Source organism: Prinia subflava, chromosome 4 (genome assembly GCF_021018805.1).
Source record: "Prinia subflava isolate CZ2003 ecotype Zambia chromosome 4, Cam_Psub_1.2, whole genome shotgun sequence".
Classification (NCBI taxonomy): Eukaryota; Metazoa; Chordata; class Aves; order Passeriformes; family Cisticolidae; genus Prinia; species Prinia subflava.
In genome coordinates this window covers 6218014-6244097 of record NC_086250.1, presented here as the reverse complement: position 1 = coordinate 6244097, position 26084 = coordinate 6218014, and the positions used below count along the sequence as shown (strand labels likewise).

The following is a 26084-nucleotide window of genomic DNA, read 5'->3' as shown; positions in this document are numbered from 1 at the left end:
AAGTCTACAGGACTTGATTCTGATGTTTTTACAACACATGCTTCAGCACAGCCTCTTGAAAACACCTGAAAGATCAGGGAAGAGAGGAGCATGTCAGTCCTGAGGAGGCTGAAATATGGTTTATTTATCCTTAAGCACATGTCCACACTGACCTCACAGCTCTGGAAAGTCTAGGCAGAAATTAAATAAAAAATAAACAGAAGGAAGGGCATTTTCAGATGCTCCTAAGCATCAAAGTCCTTTTCAGCCAGAAACTTGATTAATTTGGACAAACTATTTATGGACAAAAGTTCTGAAAGCCAGCTGAGGCATCATCCATAGGTCTGCTGTTGGCATGAAGGACTGTAGGACCACCAGACCCCCTCGGTGGCTGCAGCGTGGGGAGAGGACAGGTCCAGCAGTGCCCTGAGACTCTGCTCTCACCAGTGACACTGCAAGCCCCTGGCAGGGGGTAAACCCTCCTCACTCAGAGGCTGCTCAGGCTCCAGTGCCTTAGGAGAAGTCAGGGAGAACAAGGCTGTGACAGCCAAATTGCAGCAGGTTCACTCCAAGTGGAGATTTGCTGTCCTGTGAGGTGAAATTTTTCTAGATCACAAGTGATGACGCCAATTCATCTTACTTTGAACACAGCTACACCATTTTTGAACTAACAAGAAAGTTGCAGATTTGAATTTTCCTATGAGAGTGACAATTTGTTCTCATGTATCTCTTTGTGCCACTGTTTCAAAGAAAATAATGTTACTTTATGCTGACAGATTTTGCTTTATTTTCTATCCTCTCCTCAAGATAGCAGCTCCAGATGGATTCCTCACAGTCTTGAAGAGGTGATGTGCAACTGCCTTCTCCTTTAGCATTTTAGGTTCTATTGATAAATTCTGGTATTTAGGTCAAGAAATAAAAATGTGTGCTCTATTTATCCAATACCCAGCTCTGTGACAAAAGAAGAATCCACCACATTTCCACTTTTCAACTGAAATCAAGCAACCAGCTCGTGGGTAATTGTATGCACTGGAGTGCACCACACCAGGCAGCTCCATGCCTACATTAGCATCTCTGTTTACAGGGCAGAAGAACTGACAGCACAATTCATGCATCTTGCTTTTTGAATCCCTAATAATACAGATACTCCAAGCTACTTAATTAATTTCTAGGGAAATAGTGATTTCTAGTGGCCCTCAGGCCAGATCACAACACTGGTGTTTGATATTCCTTGGATATATTCATTTAAAAGAGACCCACAACAAAACTGGATCCAAGACATGACTTGCACTTTCTTTTTCATCCTTGATCCATTTCCTTTAATAAAAACCATTGGGCCAAGAAATCTCAGTCCAGAAGTTCCATTTTTTGTCACTCAGATACAGCTGAAGAATCCTAACAGCACTCACAATAATAATGATTAACCATTATTCCAGTAAGTAACTCAACATGATTGATAGATCATGCTAACTGACAGACATCATAGAAAAGCTATTTTTTGTATGTCATTTTCTCAGCAGCCAAATAAGAAATAACTGAAGAGTAAGTATATTTTAATTTCAAAAAGAGCAAACACAGGCCAAATAGCATCTGGCTGGACTTTTCTCAAAATATTTTCACAATTAAAGGAACCAGACTAGGCCAACTATCCCAGACTGGGAATCAGACTGGGACAGATAAACCCAGAATATCTAGATATTCTGGGGAACACACTGCAGAGTCAGACTCCAGTGTCCACACAGAGTAGCAATAAGCAGCAAGGGAAAGGGAATAACTAAGGATCATATCTGAATACAGCTAGGGAATGTAATAAGCTGTCTTTCATAAATGCAGATTCTTTTCCACCATTTATTTTATAAAACATTGGACAAATTTCTGTTAAGGAGATCTGCTACCTTGCCCTTGCCATTCAGAGAGTTTGATAAGTAATAATAAGTGCTGAGAAAGTAGTAAAATGTGAAGTGCTGTAAATTCAGATATCAACTTGATAAATTTTCTTTTCAGCTGTAACTTAACTCAAATGGTAGGATTTTCACTTTTTTTTAAAGGGAAGAAAGTTCCCATTACACATCTCACTGGCTGACAGGCTGTTGCAGACAGTATCATCAGAATATGGGAAAGAAGTTGGAAACATCAACAGTGCTGCTCAGGCCATGGTGTTTGACAGGACAGCTTTGTCACTTCACACACTTCCATGCTGTGAGGAAGGAGCAGTAGATCTAAGGGACCACCAGGCAGGACATCTTTCCTTGCCATGTCTCACTGAGTGCTTGGAGGTTTCATCTCCTCCACGGATGCAAGGGAAGCACCTGAGAGCAGCACTTCTGGATATGGCAGCATCACTGCCCTGCAACAGGGCTGAATCACTAGAGGGGTGCAGGTTTTCCCTTGCTTAGTTTGAAACCAGCACTTCAAGAGGGACTCTGAAATAAACCCCTCTGCTCAGGGCTGAATTCATTCTGCAGAAGGAGGGATCAGCTCTGGCCCACAGTGAGATGTTGACACACAGCAGCAGCAGCGATTACTGAGGTAAAATGGACTGTGCTGGTCAAAACTGCCACTGGGAGGAAAACCTTAACACTCTGCAGAAGCTGTAAAGTGCCAGGGCTGGCAAACAGTGCTGAGCATGTGCTGAGAACATCCTGCACAGCGAGTCTCTTACCTGACTCCTTCATTGAGGTTGTAAAGTTCATGGTCTGGGAGACCCTTACGCTGGAATACTGCAATCACTCCATTGTGGATGCTGCAAGAGGACAGGATGAGTCATTAGCACCCAGTAAGATTCGAGAAGGGCATCACCTCCACAATTATCCTAGCATTTCTGTTGAGACACTTCAGGACCTTTTGGTACTCTACCCATCCCTGATGCTTAAAAGGAAATTACTGCCTAGAAAATAGATAACATCTTTGAAAATCAGTTCTTTCTGATTTGTTCCAACTCAGTGACTTCAACAGCTGCACATTTAAAATCAGTGATTTCAAAAACTTAGGCCAATATTTTGAAGTACTTTAATTATGTCAACTATAACTTTTAACACATTCACATATTAAGTGCATTTGAAGAATTTGAGAGTATAGTTTTTATCTCTATGGCTCACTGCAGAGACAATTAACAGCTTCCATTGCCCTGGAGTGTGTGCAAGGCAGCAGCAATCAGCTTTAGAGCTCTGGAAAGCAGGACAGGGACCAGATCTGCCTATCCTGGAGGTACAAGGGTGTAGGGTTGCTGTGTCTTGTGAAGAGGAGCTAAAGGTGGTCAGTATCTGTTCCTAAAGTCTCCAGGGGGAGGAAGCTTGATTCCTACTGGTGGAAGAGCCTATCAAAGAATCACAGATGCTCTGGGTTGGAAAAGACTTAAAGATCATCCTGTCCCACCCCCTGCCATAGGCAGGGACACCTTCCACAAGAGCAGATTGCTCCAAGACCCATCCAGCCTGGCTTTGAATGTGTCCAGGGATGAAGCAGCCACAGCTTCTCTGGGCACCCTGTGCCAGGGCCTCACCACCCTCACAGGGAGGAATTCCTTCCTAACATCCAATCTAAACGTACTCTCTGTCAATCTGAAGCTGTTCCCCCTTGTCCTGTCTCCACATGTCCTTGTAAAGTCTCTCTCCTTTCCTCTAGGCTCCCTTCAGGTGCTGTAAGACTTGGTCAGCTCTGGCCTCACCCAGGGCCACATCCAGTTGCCCAGGGCTGCTCCCTGTGCAAGGAGATGTCACTGCAGGAGCTGTGCCAGCAGCAGAGAGTGCCTCAGGAATGTCAGTGTCCACGTTAAACTCTCCCAGGCCCAGGACAGGACAGCTGGGAGCAGAGGACTGGTTGGGAGGTAAACTCAACACTTCACTGAGAGGTTCAAAATACAGGCATGCAACAGCAACAGCTGCACCATCAGAAAAGCTCAGCCACCTCATCTAAGGAAAAAGGAAACTAAAAGTGACAGGTGAAGGGTCTGACCCGCTGTGGACAAACACAGGTGCAGAGAGATGTGAGAACTGTGATCCTCTTCTCGCTTTTGCTCCTTTGAAGAGGTTTCCAAGGCCTTACACACGACTGCTGCCACAGCAGTCCCTCTTTCACCCCACACCCACAAGCACAGACATACATTCACTATCTAACCCAGATTATTTTGGCTGGCTCATACAGACACACTCAATTTATGATTACTTGAAAATTGGCAGATAAATGTCTCTGGTATACAGTGAAGTGACTTGGCTCTTTTAATATTATGAGTAATATGGGAAGTAGGATTAATGTAGTGAATAAAACAAGCAGTCTTTACACGCTCTTCTGGTTCAGAAATGAACTTTGCAATGTTCCTTGCCAGACTTCTGCAGGGAAGAATGACTAAACATCTCTACTAAAAAGCAACATGCTCTATCTCTTTCTGAGGGAGAGGTCTTCTCTCTCCAGCTTAACAGGTCCATTATTATTCCTCAAAGGAGTAAGAGAGAACAAGCTTTTTAAACCAGAATTAAAGAGGACAGGTTGTGAGCATTTAACTCATGGTCTGTATAGCAGACACATATATATATGCTAATACATATAGCATCTACACAAAACATCTTAGCAGTGAACTTTTAATCTGCCTTGGATCTCCCTTGTAGTGAGGGTCAATATCCTTGTCTGGAAAACAAGTCTTGCTAATGAAAAAAAGCAAACCCAGACCTTGCTTAAATCAGGGGGTTTCTATAACAAGTGATTGTTTAAAAAGATTTGGTCAGAATGGTTCAACCTTTTGGTGTAAAGAAAATCTGAGCTGTTGCTTACACACAAAAGTCCTGCAAGATGCTTGAAGTGGGTGGATCACTTCACCTGTGCCTGCAACCAGCTTTCATTGAGGCTTTAGTCAGTAATGTACATAATTAAACTTATATTGCAATAGTTAACCTGAACTCAAAATGCCTTGTGAACTCTCTTCTGTAATTCTTTTACAACATGAAAGTTAATAATGGGTACACTCATGCAGTAATATTACTGTGAACACCTTCTCTGTAGTTGCTTTGTGTGTAAGTGTGTGCACAGGAACACTCTACTGCAGGAAACAAAAAAGAGTCCAGTAGAGCCCAAAAAGCTCTACAGAGCAGGCTCGGTGGAGGAGGGGAAATAGGATGTGAAAACTGAAGAGACCAGGTTTTTTTGGGGGGTTGCCTTTAGAATGACAAAATGTCAGATGGCTCCAGCAGTGTTGTACTTATCTATCCCACAGTAGCTACGGATTACCAAAGAAAATTACCTACAACTCACAGCCACAAAAATCAACTCAGCAGCCTAAGCAACTTCATCCCTTTCGAAAGAGAACTCATTCCACATTTGACTGAACCTCCAGAGGAGGAGGTGGCTCTAGCTGACCAAAACATTGGGAATGGCAGCTCCAGCACACACAGCACAGACTTCCCCACCCTTAGCTTCACCATGAAGGGATCTGGAAGGTGTAAATCCCTGGAGCACAGAGCTGCATGCTGGCTGATGGCACTCCCAGCCAGCCAAACAGAGGCAGGGTCAAGGTGGGCAGAGTGGGGTGGATTATTCTGATTTTTGCATAGTATCCATCAATTACAGGCTACTGCCTACAGAGCTCAATACCACCAAAACATCCCTCCATGCATCTCCCCTGAGCTGCTATTTGTCCATCCAGACACCACTGGGGTCCGAGCCTGGCTCCCTCCAGTACCACCCACAATTTTTCTTTCACTGACATCTGAAAGCCAAGATGGAAAAAACTATTGCAATTAAAATAGTTTTCTACCAGGTCAGAAACAGGAAGATATGAGGAACAACTAATATGAGGAACAACTCTGAAGCTGGGCTTGCAACTCTTTTAAGTCCTGATCTCCTGTGTGTTTCAACCGTGGCCATGGCCCCCCCAGCTTGGCATTTCCTGGCAAAGCAGCAGGACTGGCCAACGTCAACATCCCATAAACATCACACAGATAATTTTAGTTCTCTAAAGCAGTCACTGCCTTTGTGTGCAAACAGCACAGGTGAAAATACCACAGTGATTTTTATGCAGTGTTTGCAAATTCTTCCCTTCCCAGTGCTCCAGGTGAAGCCCAGAAGAAAAAACAATGCTGTGTGAATAATCACACCCTCTGACTACCAGGCAGTTAAAGACAACATTTTCACTTTCAAAAGGGACTAAATTAGTCAGGGCAAATTTCCTCTGCACAGTTACATGAACAGCTAATTAACAATAATTAACCTGATATGCTTGCATCAAAACCTTCTTTGAAGACACCCTTGCTCCAGAGTAAAACACCATTTTTCTGAATTAGCTCAATCCAATTGGGAAGAGCCCATTTTCAGCACAGCTTCAGTCCAGCTGCAACTCCACCAGCTTTCCATGAGGCCTTGACCCTTCCAAAATAAGCCTGCAGATGCTAATTCACTTGTTCCAGGAATTTCTACCCAAGGTAAGGCAACCTGCAAAGAGGGATAGGCTGCAATTAAGCACTTGGTCATACAAGTGAAAATAAGCTGGTCTGGAAAACTCCCTCTTCCAAGAGTTAAGGAGCCATTAGCTGACTCACCTCACCAACTATAATCACTGCTCTTACAAACCAAGAAATTTAGACAGACAGGTGAGGGGATTTCCCAGAGCTGTTGCTAAGAGTTAATATCTCTATGGACTAGAGGATGAAGAAGACTGATTTCCTGCATTCAGGGAGTTATAAATTATTCTGGAGGACTACAGGCAGCAGCAATTAGCTGCCACCACCTTCTGTTATTGCAGTCATGGCTGGAAAATGCTCTATGGAAAGCAGTGGTGGCTGGGCTCCTTCACCACCCCACAGTGAGATTCTGTCTGCCCCCCATGCACACAGAGCACCAAACACTCCACAGAGGGCTTCAAACAAAGGGTCAGGGAAAAAAGGGTGATCCTTAGACAGGCAGAAATATTTTAAAATATTTCTAAATAAAAACTGAATAACAGAAGAAAGAGAAAAAAATGCTGGTCTGGAATATTTTCTCCACTGGAAAAGCCTTCCTGTGATCTGAAAAACATTCATCTTAAATTAGGAGACGAAATACGGTTTTCATGGCTGTAAAAGTTATTTTACAGCAAGCTGTTGTGCTTATTACAACGCTGTAAAAAATTAGCCCAGGCAATAAAATCCTTTCTAATTTGGTATGTCTCCTCAGATTTACTGCTGATCTCACCAATGTCACAAGCAACATACCTGTTTCTTCCCCTTTTCTTTGCCATCTCCTATTCCTTCATGTCTCTGTGAATTTTCCGTATTTTCTTACATCAAAGAGGATCTAAGAGCCTTTGACTGGAGGCTTTCCCAGAGCACAACTCAGACAGTATCAGCTCCTGATTAGGCAGTCTGTGCTAGCTCAGTCAGAATGAAAACGCTGCCGCGGATTTTATTTGGCCTGAGTGGGCCCCCTGGTGTGTGAGCTCAGGATTCAGACTCAGGGGTTTCTCAGTCCAATTGGTTTAGTCAGCATTCAGCCCTCATTTTTTGCCTGAAGCAGAAATGGGGGTTGAGGGGGAGAACAGGAACTGAAGACAGTGCTAGTGAAAAAATCTGAACTATTTTAATCCAATGCAAATTCTGTGAGCTGTAATGAAGTGTACTGCTCCGCTGTGTTGCTGTTGGTTGCTAGTTAACTGCACCGACTGTGTTTTGCTGCACAGATCTGGGGTTCATGGGAAAGCAAGCTCGGAAAAAGCCACGGTATAAAGTCTCATTTGCCTAATAGCAGACAGCAGCTTGGCACCAATTTCCCTTTGATGTAACAGTGCTGAGAAGTTTCACTGCATTTTCATTCTGATCTTCCTTACCACCACAGTGCCACATTCCCCCAGTAAGCTGAATTAGGCTCCCTCAGGTTGTCCTCCCCGGTGTCAAAATGCAGAAAGAATTCTCAGGTATGAACAGCCTGAGCTGAGACTGCTGTGAAGGGGGCGGAGGTGGCAGAGGGGACATCACTGGACCACGGTGGCCACACACAGAACAAGGGCCAAAGGGCAGCCCCTCCTCCAGAAGCTGCTGTCCTGCAGAAGACCTCACTAGCAGCACTTCAGCTTCTCCATCGCTGGCATGGCCAGGGGCAGCATCCTTGCTCTGCCTCAAAGATCTGCCTTTCAGCACGGGATCAGCCAGTCTGTGCAGAGCCCAACCCGACGTGTGCTGTGCTTCAACTCTCCCCACTTCAGTTCTCCTGAACTTGAATCACAGCTCCTTTGAAAAGCAGATACACACATGCCACACCCAGGCACAGCTGCTAACATTAGGCAAGAAAACAGCAGACACTTAAATATAGAACAGCCAGGCTTGGTGAGAGGGGAAAGCTCTGATGGTGCTTCCTTGATCAGCAAGCTCTTAGGCTTACACAGAATGAAACAACACAAGCAATCATTTAATTTGGAAGGGAAAATATTCCTGTAAACCAACGTATGCAAAGTGTCCTGTGTTGGGTTGTTTCAATTTTGCAGCAGAGAAATAAAACAAATTCCACAGCCCAAGATTTTAAAAACCCAGACCAGATTTCTGGTGAGTCAAACTTTAGATGTCCATGAACATTACAGTCTCCCCAGGAGAGATGAACACAGATTCCCTCAAGACCAGACCCTGATAGACATGTCAAGATGGGCATGCACTGGTGATAGGCAGAGGCTACAGTGGATAATGTCTTAATCCATCTAATTCAGTATCATTTAAGACCTGACCTTCTCAGGATACAGACCCGGTTTTACAGCCTGTAGAATATCTGAGTTTACTAAAAGCAAGAGATGATACAAGTCTTTTTGAGCCTGAAAGAAGAATTACCCTCACTCCCTCTTTCACTCAGAAGAAAGCCTTGCACTAAGTAAGAAATAAAGAGCCTTCCCTTTGCCCATGGAGTGCGAGTGGCTCCTCTCTGCAATACCTGCCCTAGCTCCAGGCAGCTGCTGGTGCAGGCACATGACAATGCCCACTTGATTTACACCTCCACAACAACCCCACTGGTGCTCCCAGGCATTTCAGGGGAGCACAACGCCAAAGGGACAGCCTGGACATCCACACACTGGGAAAAGGCAGCCCAGGGGTGGAGAGCATGGTTGGGTTTGAGTTCATGCAAAGCAGTGACAGGACAACTCACAGACACCTATTAGAGAACAGGCAATGGGACAGTTGTGCAATTGTTTGGATTAAATGGGGAGGTGTCCAGCTCCTTGACTGGCAAGTTCTTCTAGCCAGAGCTGTACCTGCCCTGTCCAAATTGAAAGTAACAAACTCTTGCTTCATCTCAACTAGCAAAATCCTCTAGTCTGAATATCAGCAGCCCCAAGCCTGGAACTCTCTGCCTCCCAGCAAGGCAGGTGCCTGACCTGCTCTCCATTCACATCTGCCTCCACAGCTCCCTCCCCACATGCAAGACCTGGAAAAGCTAACCCCTGCCAACAACCTCTGGAAGCACACCATCTCAAAAAGGCTCTGGGGACTCTGTTCTGTCACCTTGATCCCCACCCAAGAGACTCTTACTCTCTGCTGCTTCCCTTAGGGTTACTGGCCAAATAAAGTCCCAGCAGGCACAACTCTAGATGGCCCAGTCTAGCCTTGAACTGCCATCACTGTCCACCCACACATCAGCCCAGGGTCCAACAAACAGCACAATATATGAGAAGAAACTCAGTCTCTTTTGTGATCAGCACGGTTTCAGAGTTTAGTGCACCGCTGGCATTCAACAATTAATTCTTAGTACAGACATGAAACCACAAATTGAGTGGTGAGAAGGACAGAAGATAGGATATTTTTTATATTTTATTTTTCTCAGAATTTTAGCAAATGTGTCTGTAGATCACTGGTGTTTTTCTTCCTACAGTTGTACTACCATACAATTATAAAATACTACAGATGACACTCTCCAAGCTGTGATCCAGAAGGTGACATTTCATCTTCATTAATGACCTGATAATTTAATTCCTAACAATTTAGAGACTTAGATTCATCATTTAAGATTGTCACCAAAATGGACATTAAGATGCTTTCTGAATAGCTGAGCTAATTGATACATTCACAGCATAAAGTTTGCATAGGTTTTCTTGTAAAACAGCCAAAGAATTAAAATGTATAAACACAATAAACAAAACAATCAGGGCTTATTTTCCCTGTCCAAAGTGCAGGTGCTTGCATGTGTACATACACGCACACAGCTATTTGTACTAAGATGAGTAAACTTAGTAGACTTTGTCATAACTATATCAACTACCATCAACAGCCATAGATACGCAAATAAAAAGTGTTTTAATAGTTGTGCATATTAATTAAAAAAAAATAAACTTAAGCCAAATAAGCTTTGAATGAGAATATGTAGACAGACACAAAGATGTGTTTGTAGCTGGACCCTGTGAAACAAGTCACTCTCTGTCACAAAGGCTGAGGGGAAGGCAGGGTCTCTTTGGTACCAGCCTTCAGAGAAAGATTAGGAGCAAGGGGAAAAAAGGCAGTCCTGTGCTGATCTGAGTGGGAGCTGCAGTGTGTGCACCAGGAGCCCAGCCTGCACCCACGGAGCAGCCACTGAGCACGGGGACAGTGCCAGGACACAGCCAGCTGTGTGACCTTACCTGTTCCAGGTAGCGTTGGAGCAGGCCCGGCGCTGCTGGGTCCCCCGCTCATCCAAGGCTGCCTGCTCTCTCTTGCCCAGATCACTGAGGCTGGGCGAACTCATGAACTTCAACCTGCGAAGAGTCCTCATGGTCAAATGTGTGTTTGCGTGTGGCAGCTACAGATACACCATCCTGTTTACACACACACACGCGCGGCTGGAGCAGCGGCAGCAGCGGCAGTGCGAGCGCTTCCCTCCGTTTGCTGTTCAAAAAAGAAACTTAAAAAAAAAAGAAGAGAGAACCAGTCTCTACGGAGCACACCTCTGCCAGCAAGAAAACAAACCTTTAATCAGATCAACTCTGACGTCATCAACTGTGGTTAATAATTTCTCCAGTCCTTTCAAAAAATAAGGCAAACTTCTGGCTGCTGCTACAGCACACTGAAGGGGCCCCTCGCAACCACAGCTGTCCCAAGTGTGAAGGCTTCCCTTCCCCGTGGCCCCGGGCACCATGTCCCAGGAATCTCGCTCAGCACTGCGCTGCTCCACCTGTCACGGGAACTGCTCTGCTTCTCCAGCAGCCTGGGGGGGTCTCGCAGCATTTCCCAACCTCTCCCCCTCTTCCTGCACTCACAAACGGAAACGAAACTGGAGGACAACAGACAGGAAAAAAAAAGAAAAAACAAAACCCAAAGCCAAGCAGCCAATAGTGACGCACTGAGACTTTACTGAGAAGTTTCATAATCGCCTGTGCCCTGGCACATTACGACACTGAACACTCACACTCTCACTCATAGCTCCACATCCACGCCCTCAGAGGCTGCTCTGGCTCAAAGCCACACACAAGGGGTTCACAAGCAACACAACTGCACGATGAAAGTGATGGTCTGGGGTTTAGCATTTGGAGGAATTTTTGGTGGCGCACAGCAGAGCCAGATGCTTCGCCTGTCTCTGCCTTTCATTGGTTTTGTTTTATTTTTAAATTGCGGTAACAGCTGCACTAAGTTTCTACAAAAGCTCCAGGTGTCTTCTCTTCAAAGGAAAAATCTCTCTCTGATTGCAGCAGTGGAGCTGAAGGATATGCTGCTACAAGGCTCCACCCCACGCTTGGTTCACTGTCACTCATGTGCAGTTGGGTAATTTCCAGGAGTGCCTGGCTAATCTTCTGGGATAGTTTGCAACAGACTGAGACAGAACATAAGAACTGCTCTTCTGTTGCTACAGCATTGATCTGCAGTCTGGTAAAAGCCATAAAAGCTCTTTGCAGAGTAACCTCAACCTCACTGCAAAAGGGCTGCAAGAGAAGAACTTATCCTTTCTTTTTTTTTTTTTCTTTCTTGCTGTTTTCTACTTACTCTTTTCATCCGTGATAGCCTATTGTCTAGATTCGGGCTACAACCAGATTTGTTGGTGTCCAAATAACAGGACACAACTGACATTACAGGAAAACTCAATTTCTCACAGAGAGCTCTGCCCTATGTAAATCACATATTGATACATTTTAGTAAAAAACCAATTCCTCTCACTATTCAACCAAAGTCAGATAAGATTATTGTATATAAATATTTACTTCCAAAATGTGTATTTGGTGTTAGCTCCATGGGAACCAATTGCAGAACTACTTAGAGAAATAAATCTGTTTTTATCTTGTGCCAGTTTTAGCCATAGTGGTTTCATCCAGCTGCTTGAATTTGCATTGTATTAATTGCCTTTCCTATACCAAAATTCTCAAGTATACAAACGAGCATCATAGTAGATGTCATGTAACATTTCACTTTGGAAGGGACCTGCAGCCCCACATGTAACCTATGGACAAAAGCATTACTATCCCCAGTCTCTTCCTGATGTTTAAATCCTTCCAACAAACAACAATTCATTATGTATATGGCAGCAAAAGGAAAACACATACAACTATATAAATATATATATATCTATCTCCATATTCTAAGGGATGAGATGTCTTCTACAGCCTACAAATGATGGAGCAAGCACAGCTCCAGCAGAAGGCTGCTTTATTAAAATAAAGGATGGATGAAGGGCTCTCCATCTCTGTGGACAATATGGCTGGGGAGAGCAGGGGAACATAACCCAGCCTAAGCTTCTGCTATGGGCTCAGAAAAAATGTTTGTCTGCCCTGTGAAGTGAAACAACTACTTAGATAAACAAGCGGCAATGTAATTCCCTCTAATTTCCTCTTCTACCTAGCTCATTTGCTTTTGTGCTTCTCGCTTTCTGTGAATTTGACAGATTTGTAAGATGTGATTATACTGGATTAAATCCTTGGATTTTTTAACTCTTTGATTCTGTCTGTATGATGAAATACTACACCTGTAGAAGACATTCTATTTATAAGTCACTCCATCAATCTCAGTAACCAGTACTAGACACAGAGTCAACACATGTACCAAAACCACAAGTGAGCCAGCATTCCAATCTCCTGAAAATTTTGTAACAGGAGACAGGCTTTGTCTACACTCCATTCTCCTTTCTATGATTACACCTGACCAAATGTTGATTTATGATAAAATAAATGATTTTCAACAAGGGCTACCTCCACCCATAATCGCAGAGTAATATTTCATATTTATACCATGCTGTGAGTTCACGGACACGCTTGATTTCATGTCATTCATTAACCTGGCCTTAGCAGTTCTTGGGTATGAAGGGAGAAGATAAAATCTGCACTTCAGCGAGTGAGGAAGGGAGAGGTGGGTGGTGTGACTTGCCCAGGCCACCCCACAAGCAGGTGGCAGAGACATCAGGAGATCTGGACCTCTGTTTCCAGCAGAGCAATGAGTGGATGCTGCAGGGAACAGCAGCTGGGGATTTCTGGGGCTCAGGTGGCCGGAGAGCAATGCAGGAGACAACTCCTGGGAAGGGCTTGTGCTGCAGCTGTGCTCCTGCAGCCCCTGGTGAAGTGCTGTCAATCCAGCACCGCTTCCAGAGCGGCTCAGATTGCTCACCACTGGCCATGGAGAGGGATGAGAGCACTGTCAGACATACTGGGAGGACTGGAAGGAGCCCAAAGGCTCAGTAAGGAGCCCTACAAGCTTCTTAAATAGAACAACTGCACTCAGCACAATCACAGAGCCGAGACTGTAAAGTACTGGTAGGTTAATTCATTTAAACCCAGCATGCTGTACGTGGCACTAATACCACCATTCAGCTCACACAAAACCTGCAGCTCAAAGGTTAAGTAGTTTAATCAGAGCCACACAACCACCTCAGTGAGGAAGGCACTGCAGCCCTAGCTCCTTCTCCTCCCCTCCAACATTTCTCCTTGTAAGAACAGGCCTGTCTTTACTAGAAAGAAATCTTTGATCTGTGGGGCCCACATCCTGCGAGTGACTGCACAGCAAGTCCCACACCCGCCAGAGTCGTGGGGGAATTTCTGCTTACCTGGACTTACTTCTATTTCAGGGCCTAAAACAATATAGAGGTAGATAAACACAAGCTGGAACTTCAAGAGGATTTATGCTTTTACTAGAAAACCATGCTGACATACAGATCCAGGACCGTATATCAAACACTTCTTTTAAAATCTCAAGGGTTACTCCACAGTTACCTCCTGATATGTCAGTTATGTCTGCAACATTCTTGCTGGGACCTGTGGTTTAAAGACCGTATTGCTGTGCCTAGCAAACATCAGAAAAAAAAAATCCAGGCAGTCCTCCCCAAGTATACACTTCGTTTCAAAAGAATGAGATTTGCTAAAAAAAAAAAAAGAAAAAGAACCTTAAAAGAAACTTACATTTCATTTACATAATATTATGTTAATTTTTACAGTTTAATTGTACTGTCTACTTACAAGTTTCTTTTTGACCATGATGAGAGGGCAAAAAAGGCAAAAAGTAATGTTCACAATGGGAAACATTAAGAAATTCACAATATATGAAATTCATAATAAAGCTGTGACTGCTTTGGGTCAATGAGTTTTAGATTACACCACTCTGCTACTGCAATGACAGGTGAGCATTGCAGTGGTATCAGTACCAATGGGAGGATATAAACAGTAAGAGAATTTGCCATCTCAGCTTTATTTACCATTCAGAGCTTTGCCAAGAAACAAAACAACTCGATAAATAATAACTGGAAAAGAAAAAAAGCAGCCCACTACCTCGCTTTATCTCCCAGAACTTCCTATAGTGATGCTGAGTGCTGTACACTTCACAACCAAAGAAGGGAATGGTAAAGTGTCTCTGTGGCAGAAAGGAGTTAAAAATCTCCCTAGAAAAACCCATTTGAGTTTTTCACAAACTACACCACAAAACTTAAGGCATGTCTTGACACATGCCAAAGCTCAGGAATTAATCTTCTGACACAACAGCACAGCCTTCTTAAAGGCACAGCACATCCTGCCATGCTGGCGGACAAGGGGTGAGGCAGAAAGGAAGGAGATGTGAGCATCAGGAAAAAATAAAAAGAGCCAGGAGGAAATGAAGTTGTAAACCTTATGACTCATCAATTCCTTTTTTACATGAAGTACCTTTATCATCAGAAAACAAAGAATAAAGAGAGTAAAGAAAGTATGAAACCAAACAGGGTCTATTTACATCCTTCTTCCTCCATCCCACTGGCTCTCTGCAACCTCTGGCGATAAAGGCATTCTCAAGGTCACCTTTTTGTTTATCGAGGTTATTCCTAGGACAGTCTTGGTTTTGCTAGTCCTTTATCTTATTTCTGCCATCAGCACAGCCAAGCACTGATTTGTAAGAGAGGACTTGGCCTTACTTAGACATCTTCCCAACCTTTGGAACACCTCCTGTACTTCTGTGACCCACCATGCCTGCATGACCACAGCTGTCTCCCTTTGGACAGACTTGGGCTTTCTGCCCCCTCTCCTCCATGTGGGATTCATGGAGGAATTGTCTTTTAGGTTGTGACAAAGGAATGCTCGTGACAGTATCTCCTTCCAAGAAGAGCCCTTTGACTAGGCTAGGAAGGGATGCTCTGCCCCTGTTGCTGCTTCTGCAGGGAACAGTCCATTCTGCAAAGCTCCACACCTGACCTTCAGGCAACCCACGGCTGCTGCAGGTCCCCTGCCTGCCTCAGGGACACACTGGCTTCCCCAAACACGGCCACCCATGCCACGGCAACCTGCAGACAACCTGCGCCCATTTCCTGGACCTTCCCTTCCAGAAGTTTCTCAGTGTGAGGCAGAGCAGCATGAGTGTGCCAAGGAGGTTTTCTCAGCAGAGAGGCCTGCATCTGAGCAAAGAACCATCCAGACTGCACCAACCATCCATTTCTAGTTTCTTTTCCCAGTCTGCTGATGGATGACATTTATTACCTGTACACTGAGCTCCTCAGCCTTCCCACCTTGCTCCCTTCCTGCTTCTCCTTCACCCTTTGCTTTTGTACTCCCTCTTTGTTTTTTGTCTTTCTTGGCTAGCTAATTCTTCCTCAGGCAGTTTTTAAATGTAAAGGGAAAGGAAAATAGTTAGTTGGTACTAACACAGTATTTCTGAACCGCTCTTCACCTGGCTCTCAGGGAAGCAAGGCTTCAGTGCACCTGTTTGGAGTGTGAGCTCTTCTTTAACCTGTTCACTTGGGGGGTTCACTCTGCTCTTCAGCCACCAAAACAGGGCCCTGAGCTCAGATATAGACCCCAGTCCCATAATCTAACACAGGTTGTGAATTGAGCCGCACCTGCTGAAAGCATCCATAAAATCCCAGCACCTTTGTCAGCAGTTTTTGGTTCTACAGAGCATAGCAATACAAGCAGATCTTAAAATACAGCAGACAGCTAAATCTTTTTTGTCTTGTTCTTCAGGATAAAGGCACTAGGAGAGAGTTAGGACAGGAATAGGCCTGTTACACCCCCGTCCAAAAGATCAAGCTTTCCATGATAAATCAATTCTCCTGGCTTGTAGTATTCTCTCTGTAAAGGGAATTAAAGACAGTGCAGTGGTCCAAATAAATGCAATGTTTCTGCTGGAGAAAGTGAGGACCAACGCTCTGGATTACATGACCTCTGGCATTACCACCTTCCACTCACATGCCCCCAGGAAAGGTGATGTGGTCTGAGTGAAAATGTACCTGTTTCAGGTATTACTGTTGCCCACTCAGTGAATTAACAACCCATTGTAACCAGTGTATACTCCAAACAGGTCAAAACTTTGCTCTTAAATGGAAGTCAGACGTTAAATTTTGATTTAGAAAGTAAGGTCTCAAGAGTTCTGATCAATAACTAAATCAAACACTTAAAATGCTTTTTGCTCTTATTACAAGATCACAAGATAGTGGAGAATTAATCTTACAAAGTATCTGAGCTCATAATACATATAATTTTTCGCCTTCCTGAGCTCTATGTGTATTCTTTCCTAAAGTGCCTATCTTGCATAATTTTAATTGGTTCCCAGAACACCACGACCTTGATGCAGCAGCTACAGTGTCTCAGTGCTGTCTTCTACAGTTATATATGGTACCGTGCCTTCCAAATCTGTGAACCCTGAGAGATCAGAAGCATGTGCTGCACAGTGCTATTTTCTTATATCCAAACATTTATGATTCAAGGTCTTCCAAGAAGGCTCTGATTGCCTTGGAAGGTCACCAAGATAAAGAACCCACTTGGGCAACTCACTGAGTTTCTAATGAATTGTACTGGTGGGCAGCTGTTAGTTACAAGTAATAAACTGTATTTCTCTCCAAGCCATTGTATTTATTGCTTGTGTAATGTTCTCCCTGAGCATGGCTAGAAACATGAACTGTGCCCTGAGATTACTGTCCCCTCCTGTGCCTACATCAGGGAGGTTACTTAATACCTGAGCAATACAAGAGCCAGCTCTGCAAACTGGGGGAATCTTTGGTGGTATTACACTGCTGTTATTTGCATGGTACTGTAGGTCTTTGGAACAAATCCTGTAGTCCTGCAAGAATCAACAAAAGCCTGGTGTTCAATACAAATGGGTTCTTTTAGAGAATTTGTCATTCTCCCTTTGCCTCACAAGGATATCATCCTGAATGGAAAAATCACCAGAGAGATTTAAAAGACAATCCAAAATTGCAACATCTATCTGTGCACTTGGACTCTGCAGCACTCAGTATGATGGAACTTTCACAGGAACCTAAAAACGGGGACTTCTTGCCATCCTTCACACACACATCCTTCACACTTTCTATGCTGAGACAGTCCCTGCAGACTGAGATACTGGGCAGTGGAAACAGCCAGAGTATAAAGCGCCTTAATTGCACAAATTATTTTACACTTGTACCTTTAAATCTTCATTTCACCAGGTCAGCAGGTCCAGTACTACGACCTCCCAAGTTTTATCACATTCTGAGTGTTTTCTCAGGACGCTCTGGGAAATAATCTATCTCAAATGGCAGAGTGATGGAATTTTTTAGACTCCACAGCAAGGTTTGGAAAAACTCTTCACTGTCACTGCAGCTCATTAGCCAGTCTCAGCCTTCAATCAGACACAACATGCTATCAACATCTGAGTTATCACCTAGGAGGAAAGCCTCATTATCGAGGAGGTAAAGCACATTCCATTACATTTCCTTACAGAAAACATTTTTTCCCCATAAGGTAGCAACAACTAGATACTTAATTGAGGTACTCCTCCTTCTCAAAAGTCAGCATAAACACCAGCCCCCTGAAGCTACTGGGGGATGCAGTGGAAGAACAGAAGCGTGATTTGGAAGATCTTTGTGTTTCCACCTGTGTTATGATATGTCCTTTGTTTCTCTCTCCTGATGAGTCCTGCTATTGAGTTCACCAGGCATCATTTCAAATGATCTCTTCTCCAAATTTGGGCTATAGTAACTTTACATTGCAAAACAGTTCAAGCTCTCTAAAGGCATGCCCTTTTCTTCTTTTTTTGGGTGCCCCTCAGAAAACTGCTGGGACCATAAACATTTCAGGCCTCATGGCACTGGGAGCTCTGAGCCGTCCAGGGTCTTCCAGGGTGGCTGCTCTAGGGCCAGCAGTTTTAAAGATCACTCAGACTGAGCTCCCACACTCTGAAACAGAAAAGCTGAAGGACTTAACTTAAGCAAGGCTCCTGGATGTTCTGCTGGGATCCTGGTACAAAAAGCAATGTTTTTAGAATGCACAACTCCTCCATACAAACAGTTATAGGCCAGATAGCCTCAGACTTGCAGGCAGCATTTATTTGAACTGCTTCCCATGGATCATGCTCCATTTTGGGAATATCATCAGAAAAAAGAAATATACTGAAAACCTTTTATGAGTGGCAAAGCCTGGAGTGTGGTAATCTCCACATTCAAATCTCTGTTTCAAGTCCTTTTGAGATACTTTGGTCTCTACAAAGAGGTTTACACCAAACTTCACCAACTTGGCATTTCACGGTGAGGGGAGGATCACGGGAGGATGGACAAAGCTCGGTCCTGTGGAAAAACTGCAGCCTTTGCTCACCCTGACTCTTAAAATCTGGCAAAACCATTTGTGTCAGCCTACTTTTTCTAAAATTTCATTCCAGGCCCATCTGTGCAAGGTTGGAACACAGTGAGACCTGAGTTGATGAGGCACCTGGAAGGGCAGCTGGGCTGGGGCTGTGTCCCCTCAGGTGAGCGGGGACAGAGCCCTGAAAAAGTCATGTAAAATACAAAAATCCCCAGTAAAACATGTACCTGTCTGTGAACACGTGCTCCCTAGGATACTGCTTCTAACTGCATTTTAACTCTTTGATGAGCCTCTCACAGGGGAAAACAGCTTAACTCTCCCAAAGGTTTATAAATCAACGGCTGTCCATCATGTGAGGTTTTTAATAAAAGATGCCCCTCTTTGGGTTTTCCAGCTGGCATGGAAGGGGCAGTGATGGGCATCAGTCAAAAGACAGAAAAGGGGGAGGGGGGAAAGTTTCCTTTTTTTCGTCCCTCAGTCTCAGAATGGTCAGAATTGGAATTAATTTCATCCTGTGTAATGTTTTGGCATGGTTCATATTTTTCCAATTGAGTTAACACATTTCTACTCGCAGAATTAAAAGCTCAGGAAACCAGTCAATTCTCTCTCTCCTGAAAGGGGTGAATCCCTTCTAAGGAGTCAATCACCAGCATATGGAAAGAAAAGAAAATGCAAAAGTACCTTCTGTGGGATTATAATCATAGCTGTGTGCAATTTTGGATGCCATTTGTTTGCATCAATTGTTAGGTCATCTGTTTAATTTGATTGATGAACACAGGAGGAAGAAATTAAACCAAAACTTTTATCTTCTTGCTAAAAATAAATAAAACAGTCTTGCTTTCTGCAATGTTTGTCTGTGCTGCACAAATATTTGAGCACACTGGAGGAGTCAGGGAGGAGGACAGGGGAAGCACTCAAATCACTTTTTCATTAAATAAATCTAAAACAATCCTGGCCCTCATCTAATCCTCCACATGTTAAAAAGGACATATGTACATGTATTTATGTGCATGTCATTATGTTGGTTTTGTTAGTCATCTGTTACAGAGATTAGTTCCAAGAGACAGTTTTGGATCTGGATCTGAACTCTCTGAGGAAGGAGAGTATCCAGAACTGAACTTTTGATTACAAGTGGCCCAAAGAATTTGAATCCAGGTTTTTGATTCATTGACTGAATTCTTGTTTTGTAAAAGAATTTAGCGTGTCAGTTGAAATGTAAACACATCTAAACTTATTCTGCTGGAATAAAATAGAAAGTTTGAGTGGTGTTTTACTGTAGTGTATTGTTTCCTATCTAATGCTTTCAACAAAAATATCTTCTTGGTTCAAATGTTTTCAAGAATTCTTTTTAAAGGCAAAGGGCTTTCCAACTTATTGCTGGAACACAGTAGTGTTTAAAAAAAACTCCCAACAACAAACCAATAAACAGCATAGAAGCCTTAATTTTAAAGGCTGAATTATTAAGAGTGTATAACTCTCCTTCCCTATGATAGGGACTAAACTTTGAAGTCAAAACCAAAGCATCCAAAACTATTAGATGCTTTAAGACCTAGTTGAGAGGTTTAATGAAAATAGAACCAGGACTCACTTGCATTTCACACTTTTCTTAATACCTTTATCAAGAAATGCTATCTTGTTATCAATGCCAGGCATTTAAACAGCTAGAAGTTTCAGTTCAAATTCAGAACACAAGTTCTAAAGACATTATAAAAAACCCAAACAATTTTCCAGCCCATATCACATTTTTTTGAAGCCCTATTTCAGTAATCCTCATTATTTAACTTGTGGAGGATTGTTCAGACCTCAGTGACATGACCTGTCCTCCTGGAGAAAACGGAAGAGGAATAAAAGGTACTACTTTCACCTTTCTTTACTTACTGCAAAATTCAATGTAACAAAAGTAAGACTTAAGCTGTAATATAGTAGAATTATTTTACACAGTATTAACAGGTAGATCTATAGACAGAATATTTATGCTTGTACCTACACTTTACTACTACCTGTATTCATGAGATGGCAAATAAGTAAAGGGATGAAAACTGGAAACAGCATTTAAATTACTTTCTTCCTTTTGGTTAAATTCTCCGTAAGAGCTATGAGGAAAGACAAGACACTCATGACCACAGCAACAGCAGTGAAGTGGCCTGGGAGGTCAGAACTGGAAGGTGCATTTAAGACACTCTTGAGGTAAAGTTCTGTCATTCCAGTTTGGTCTTCATTTTTTTTAAGCTCATTCAGCTCTAGCTATTTGAAAATGTACAGGAAAACCCAGATCTCATTCTGTAACTGCTGGAGAAAACTGGGCACATTCAGGGTGCAATGCATTGCATCCTTTAAAGGATATTTCAGCCTGGTCAGGAAAGTCATGCTGGGTATGTGCCTGTTCTCTCCACCAGTTACAGAGAGATTATAATGTGAGTACTTCAGATGTAGATATGGTATTCCAAGCTGTAAATACCAAAATTAGATGACATGAATGTGTCTTTTTTGCCTGATTGATCATAATGCAAGTGTAAATAATCTGGCATCCAATTAATGAATGTTTAATTTCCTCAAGTACATGCTCTGACCCTGGATGAAGAAATCTTTGAGAGCTACCACTGGTACAAGCTCAGCTGGTATTTCAAGTTGGGAGATATTAAATTAGTATTTCTAGGAGAATCTGCTGCTGACCAAAGGCATTGAGAGAAAAAGGACAAAGGCTTACATGACCTCAACAGAAGGACTGGCTAAGAACATCTTCTGGCTAGGGAATCAAATGGAATTTTAAGGAGACTTCAGCTCAAGTTACACCCTCCATCAGTGAACAACAATCAAACAATAAATGAAATTACTGCTGGGCTCTCCTCTTTGTATTTGAAGGAGGCGAAAAAGGGAGCAGTTACAATTTTGCCAGGAATTTCCCATAATACTAATTACTGTAAAAATGAGTGCTCCTCTGCTGTGACACAGTGAACCCTTCTAACCTCCTTTATTATCTCAACACTCTCCTGCTGACTTCTGTCTCCTCATGAGGAGAGCAAATGTGTCACTTCCCCATTTCTGACTGACCCTGACATGCCAAGGCTTCTGCACGTGCTGGATTTGAAACCTGTGACATTTCCATGAAACAACACAAGACACATCCAGAAAGTGATGTACAAACCTATGTACATATACTGCCCATGTACAAACACTTACAAAGGCTGTGGCCTGCAGATGTGAACTAATGGGGGCCTGAAGCCTTCAATACCTATTTTTATTACTCCTGTTACAGTACAGCCAGACTCCTAAGATATTTAAATTATAGCATATCACAATGAAGAGCAAGTAACACTTACAACTCTAATAGTATGTTGGAATATAAAATTTGAATACAATAAAACTGTAGCATCACCTAAAGTTTACTATATTGCCAGCCAAGTAATGCATATTTGCAAAGAAAATAACCCAAGTGGTTATAAAGTACTGGATTTGCAGTGGGAAGGCAGGGATTTTTCAAAAGACATTGATATTTCCAGTCAGCAAACTCTCTGTCAGGGTGCTGGTGAGTTGCTCAAGGCATAATGCTTAAGAATGTCTCCTCACATGGTGGAAACGTCCATCACAGTAAGGTTACAGACTACATGGCAATCTATAAACAGTTTATAATAGGATAGTTTGCAAATGCTGCACTAAGAACAGAGGGCTCACACATGTGTCTCTGTTTACTCTGAGTTATTTAGAATACCAAGAATGAAAAGTTTAACAATGAACAAACCAAAGACAGATTTTACACAGCGAACACTTAAAATATTTCAGTGAAGCATGAAAGCAGCTTTTAATTCTGCTGGCAGTGGCTGAATCTTCCTAGGAGCTGTATTTGGAGTTGCAGCTGACAGAACTCACGTTTGGTAGCAGATTAGTCAGTAGACTGTTAATTTAGCTAAGAGCAGATGTGGGCATTTGTTTTAGGGAGGGTTGTAAAGTTCAGGAGCAGAAACTTTCTGGGTATGCTTGAAATAACGCAGGCAGAGGAAGCAGGGACTTCCTGCCTGAGTAATCCTTTCCTCACTTTTCCAGGTGAATCACTTCTGAAGAGAAAAGCAATGCCCAGACTCCTCATGACTTGGGACTATCAAGCTTCCATTGTACAATGCCCCCTCTCTGCTAGTGACATCCTCAACTCACATGTCAGGGAATCCAGGTGCAGTACCTGACAGCACCCTCGAAATCCTAAGGGACAAAAAGTGCAGCACAAGTAAAAGTGAGTGGGCTCATTTTTCTCTCAGTTTGAAACATCTGTGCCCAGTTTACAGAACAAGATAAATTCTGCTGCAGCTCTGAAAGCTGTCACACAGGTTTCACATCCCTGGAAGTGTTCCAAGCCAGGCTGGACACGGCTTGGAGCAACCTGCTCTAGTGGAAGGTGTCCCTGCCCATGGCAGGGGGATTGGAACAAGATGATCCTCAAGTCCCTTCCTGGGATGAGACCAAGTAACACTGTAGGAAAATTGAGCTAGCACTGCAATAAAGCAGCACAGAACAGGAATTCCCACCATTCCCACTCCATACAGAGTGAGAAGAAAGCATACATTACCACCAAGTAAATCAAAATAAAAGTTTTCAAAAGCCAACCCTTTCGAAAAGACTTCATTCCTTTAAAAACACAGGAAAAAAGCCGAAGCCATGGCAGAGGTTAGATTCTGCAATTTAGTGATGAAGTAAATAAATCTCTATACATTCAGAAAGAAAATCCTTTTGCAGGAGGAAACCGACAATTGTTTTCTGGGAAAATTTCTAAGTTGTTTTGAAAAAAACAAGAGTTTCCACATGTGATGATAATGTTAAAAGGAAAACAGGACAACATCAAAGACAGAGTAAGCACATTTACTTTCCTTTCACATAAATGCACTTGCACACCACCATACACACTCTCCTTTGATGACTAGCATTTAACAAAAGCGATTCCAAGAAATCATTAAAAATGCTTTTCTTCCTAAAAACCTTGAATCTTCAACACAAATCCAATTCTAACAATGAATATTAAGGGTTTGGTCAGGTCCCCCTGCAGAAAAGCTGCAGCTGTGTAAGACATTCCTACAGCTCAGCTGTTCAGTGTCCCTTCTTGCAACACCCATGTAAATATATATATATATAAAAATCATATATGGGTCATTTGAGAATCCCTTGTTGCTTTAGTGCACAGCCAGCCAGGGCAGTTTCTAAATCTGTTTCTGCAGCATTGACTGTGATCTGGGTGAACAGCAGCTGAATGCTCTCATCCAGCTTGAGGCTGCTGTGGTGGGTGACACCCCAGCTTCTCCATCACCCACTCTGGCTCTCCTCTTCAGGGCTTTTTCCCTCAAGGACACAGAGTTATTTAGAGGCTCCTCTCAGATAGCAACAATTCAAGCAATTTTCTGTACTGCTCGCTCACAATCCTGATTCAGCTGTAAATGGATTCCCAGCTGAAAGTTCACACATGGCATTTTTTGAGTTGCATTAAAGCTAGATGGAAGCAGACTGACATGCACTGATGCTAAAGACACCAAAGTACTGCATTATTATTCAGGTATTTTCCTGTGGCAGAAATTTTGGAGGAGAGATGTTAACCCTACTGAGTCCCACAAACTGAACTCTCCAGGTGTCTGAGTTTGGAAACATTTTCCAGTTGGAATTAGTATTGCAGAAACATGTGCTTACCTGCTAAAGGAAGAAGAGAACAGGACTGAATAGTAAACAGGGAAGACTCTGCAGCAGGTTTCCAAGAGTCAACATGAAAATTCTTGACAGGCAATACAAACTGGTTGACAAAAGTCAGGGCCTTGCAAAAAAGTCACCTCTGCAACAAAAGATGAACAAAAGATCAGTATTGTAAATATTGCTCTGCAACAATATGTTTCAAGAGTGCCCTAATAAACCCATAATGACACACACAGAAGTAAAATAAGCACAATAATCAGTGCTGTTCTAGCTCACTGCTGACTCAATTCTTCTTGCACTTTTCCCTTTTCTGTTTTATTTTGTTCACAGGGAGGAATTAATTGGCACTAACATTAAAAGCTACACGTATCTCTAAAGAAGGCAGGAGAGCTTCCAAGGGCACAGACAGTGCAAGCAGTTCTGTGTCCCAACATTAAGGAGGTGACAGAAAAAGGATTGAAATATGCTGCATGATCTGCTGTGATCAGCTTTGCAGAGCAGATGTGCTGAAAAGCCAAAGAAAGTCTTAAAAGCATAATTTAGAAATATTGGGAATTCTTTCTTTAGGGCTTCAGTATCACTGGGTACAGTATCACTGCCAGCCCTGAGCTGGTCTTAAAGTGTCCCTCTGAGGTAACTATTAACACAGTTAACAACCTCAGAGTCGATAAACAGGTGAAGCACAGAATTAAGAATTAGGTGACTTCTAACCCCAACATAAACAGCTTCGTAATTTAAAGATTATTTTGGCAAGTAACTGGTCAATAAATATAGAACACTATTAGGAAATTCATATATGTATGTACGTATGTATATGTGTATATATAAACACATACATACATAGATATGTGTGTACATATATGTACATACATACATATACCATAAACACAGTGGTATTCACATGCATCCACATTCTGAGTACAGTCCTTCATGTCTTGCACTTTGCACAGTCATTAGTACCAACTCTAACACACTGCTAAATTTAACTACAAATATATTTATGTCCTTTTTGGCTTAGTTCATCCTGGGTACAAACCACTCTTGCTTTTGTTTTTTGACATTTCATACTCACTTTGCAAGGATGTGACTGCATGTGTTTAAAATATGTATTTTCAAATTAATCTTCCTGCACTTGAGAGAATGGAATAATCCCATTATAGTCCCCCCTTTGTCTGCTCCACGGGGATCAGCTTCATCCTGTTACCACTTATTTTAGGCACACTTAGAGGTGTTAGCTGAAGTCAGAACATTGAGCAAAGTCAGTGCATTTTGCCTGCCATGCATTCAGGAGCACAGACACGAGCAGCTCAGCAGAGAGCTGCAGAACTGCAGAAATCACTCTCAGCTAGGAGAGCCCTGAACTGGTGTCCTGAGCACTGGGCCAAGGCAGGGAAGGCAAACTCCCAGCAGCATGTGGGACATAACACATGAACAAAACCAACGTGAGGGATGTGGTGCAAAAACACAGAGTACAAACACAGCCACGCCACAACAATTCCTGTGGACACCGCTGGACATTGCATGAGTATGTTAAAAC

At 42.9% G+C, this 26084-nt stretch overlaps 1 protein-coding gene across 5 annotated transcripts in view; it reads right to left on the bottom strand.

The window, feature by feature from the left end:
- Nucleotides 1-26084, bottom strand: part of PRR5 (proline rich 5) — a 70155-nt gene that overhangs the window by 22712 nt on the left and 21359 nt on the right. For 2 of the 5 annotated variants that reach the window (XM_063395276.1, XM_063395277.1), the window contains exons 2-4: nt 24548-24686; nt 10535-10648; nt 2642-2722 (exon numbers count right to left, since the gene is read on the bottom strand). In XM_063395276.1, coding sequence (XP_063251346.1) covers nt 2642-2722; nt 10535-10638 — 185 coding nt within the window. In that variant the 5' untranslated portion in view covers nt 10639-10648; nt 24548-24686. Of the gene's footprint in view, nt 1-2641; nt 2723-10534; nt 10795-10859; nt 11368-24547; nt 24687-26084 lie in introns of those variants that run through there. The other 3 variants (XM_063395279.1, XM_063395278.1, XM_063395280.1) reach the window with 3 other exon arrangements.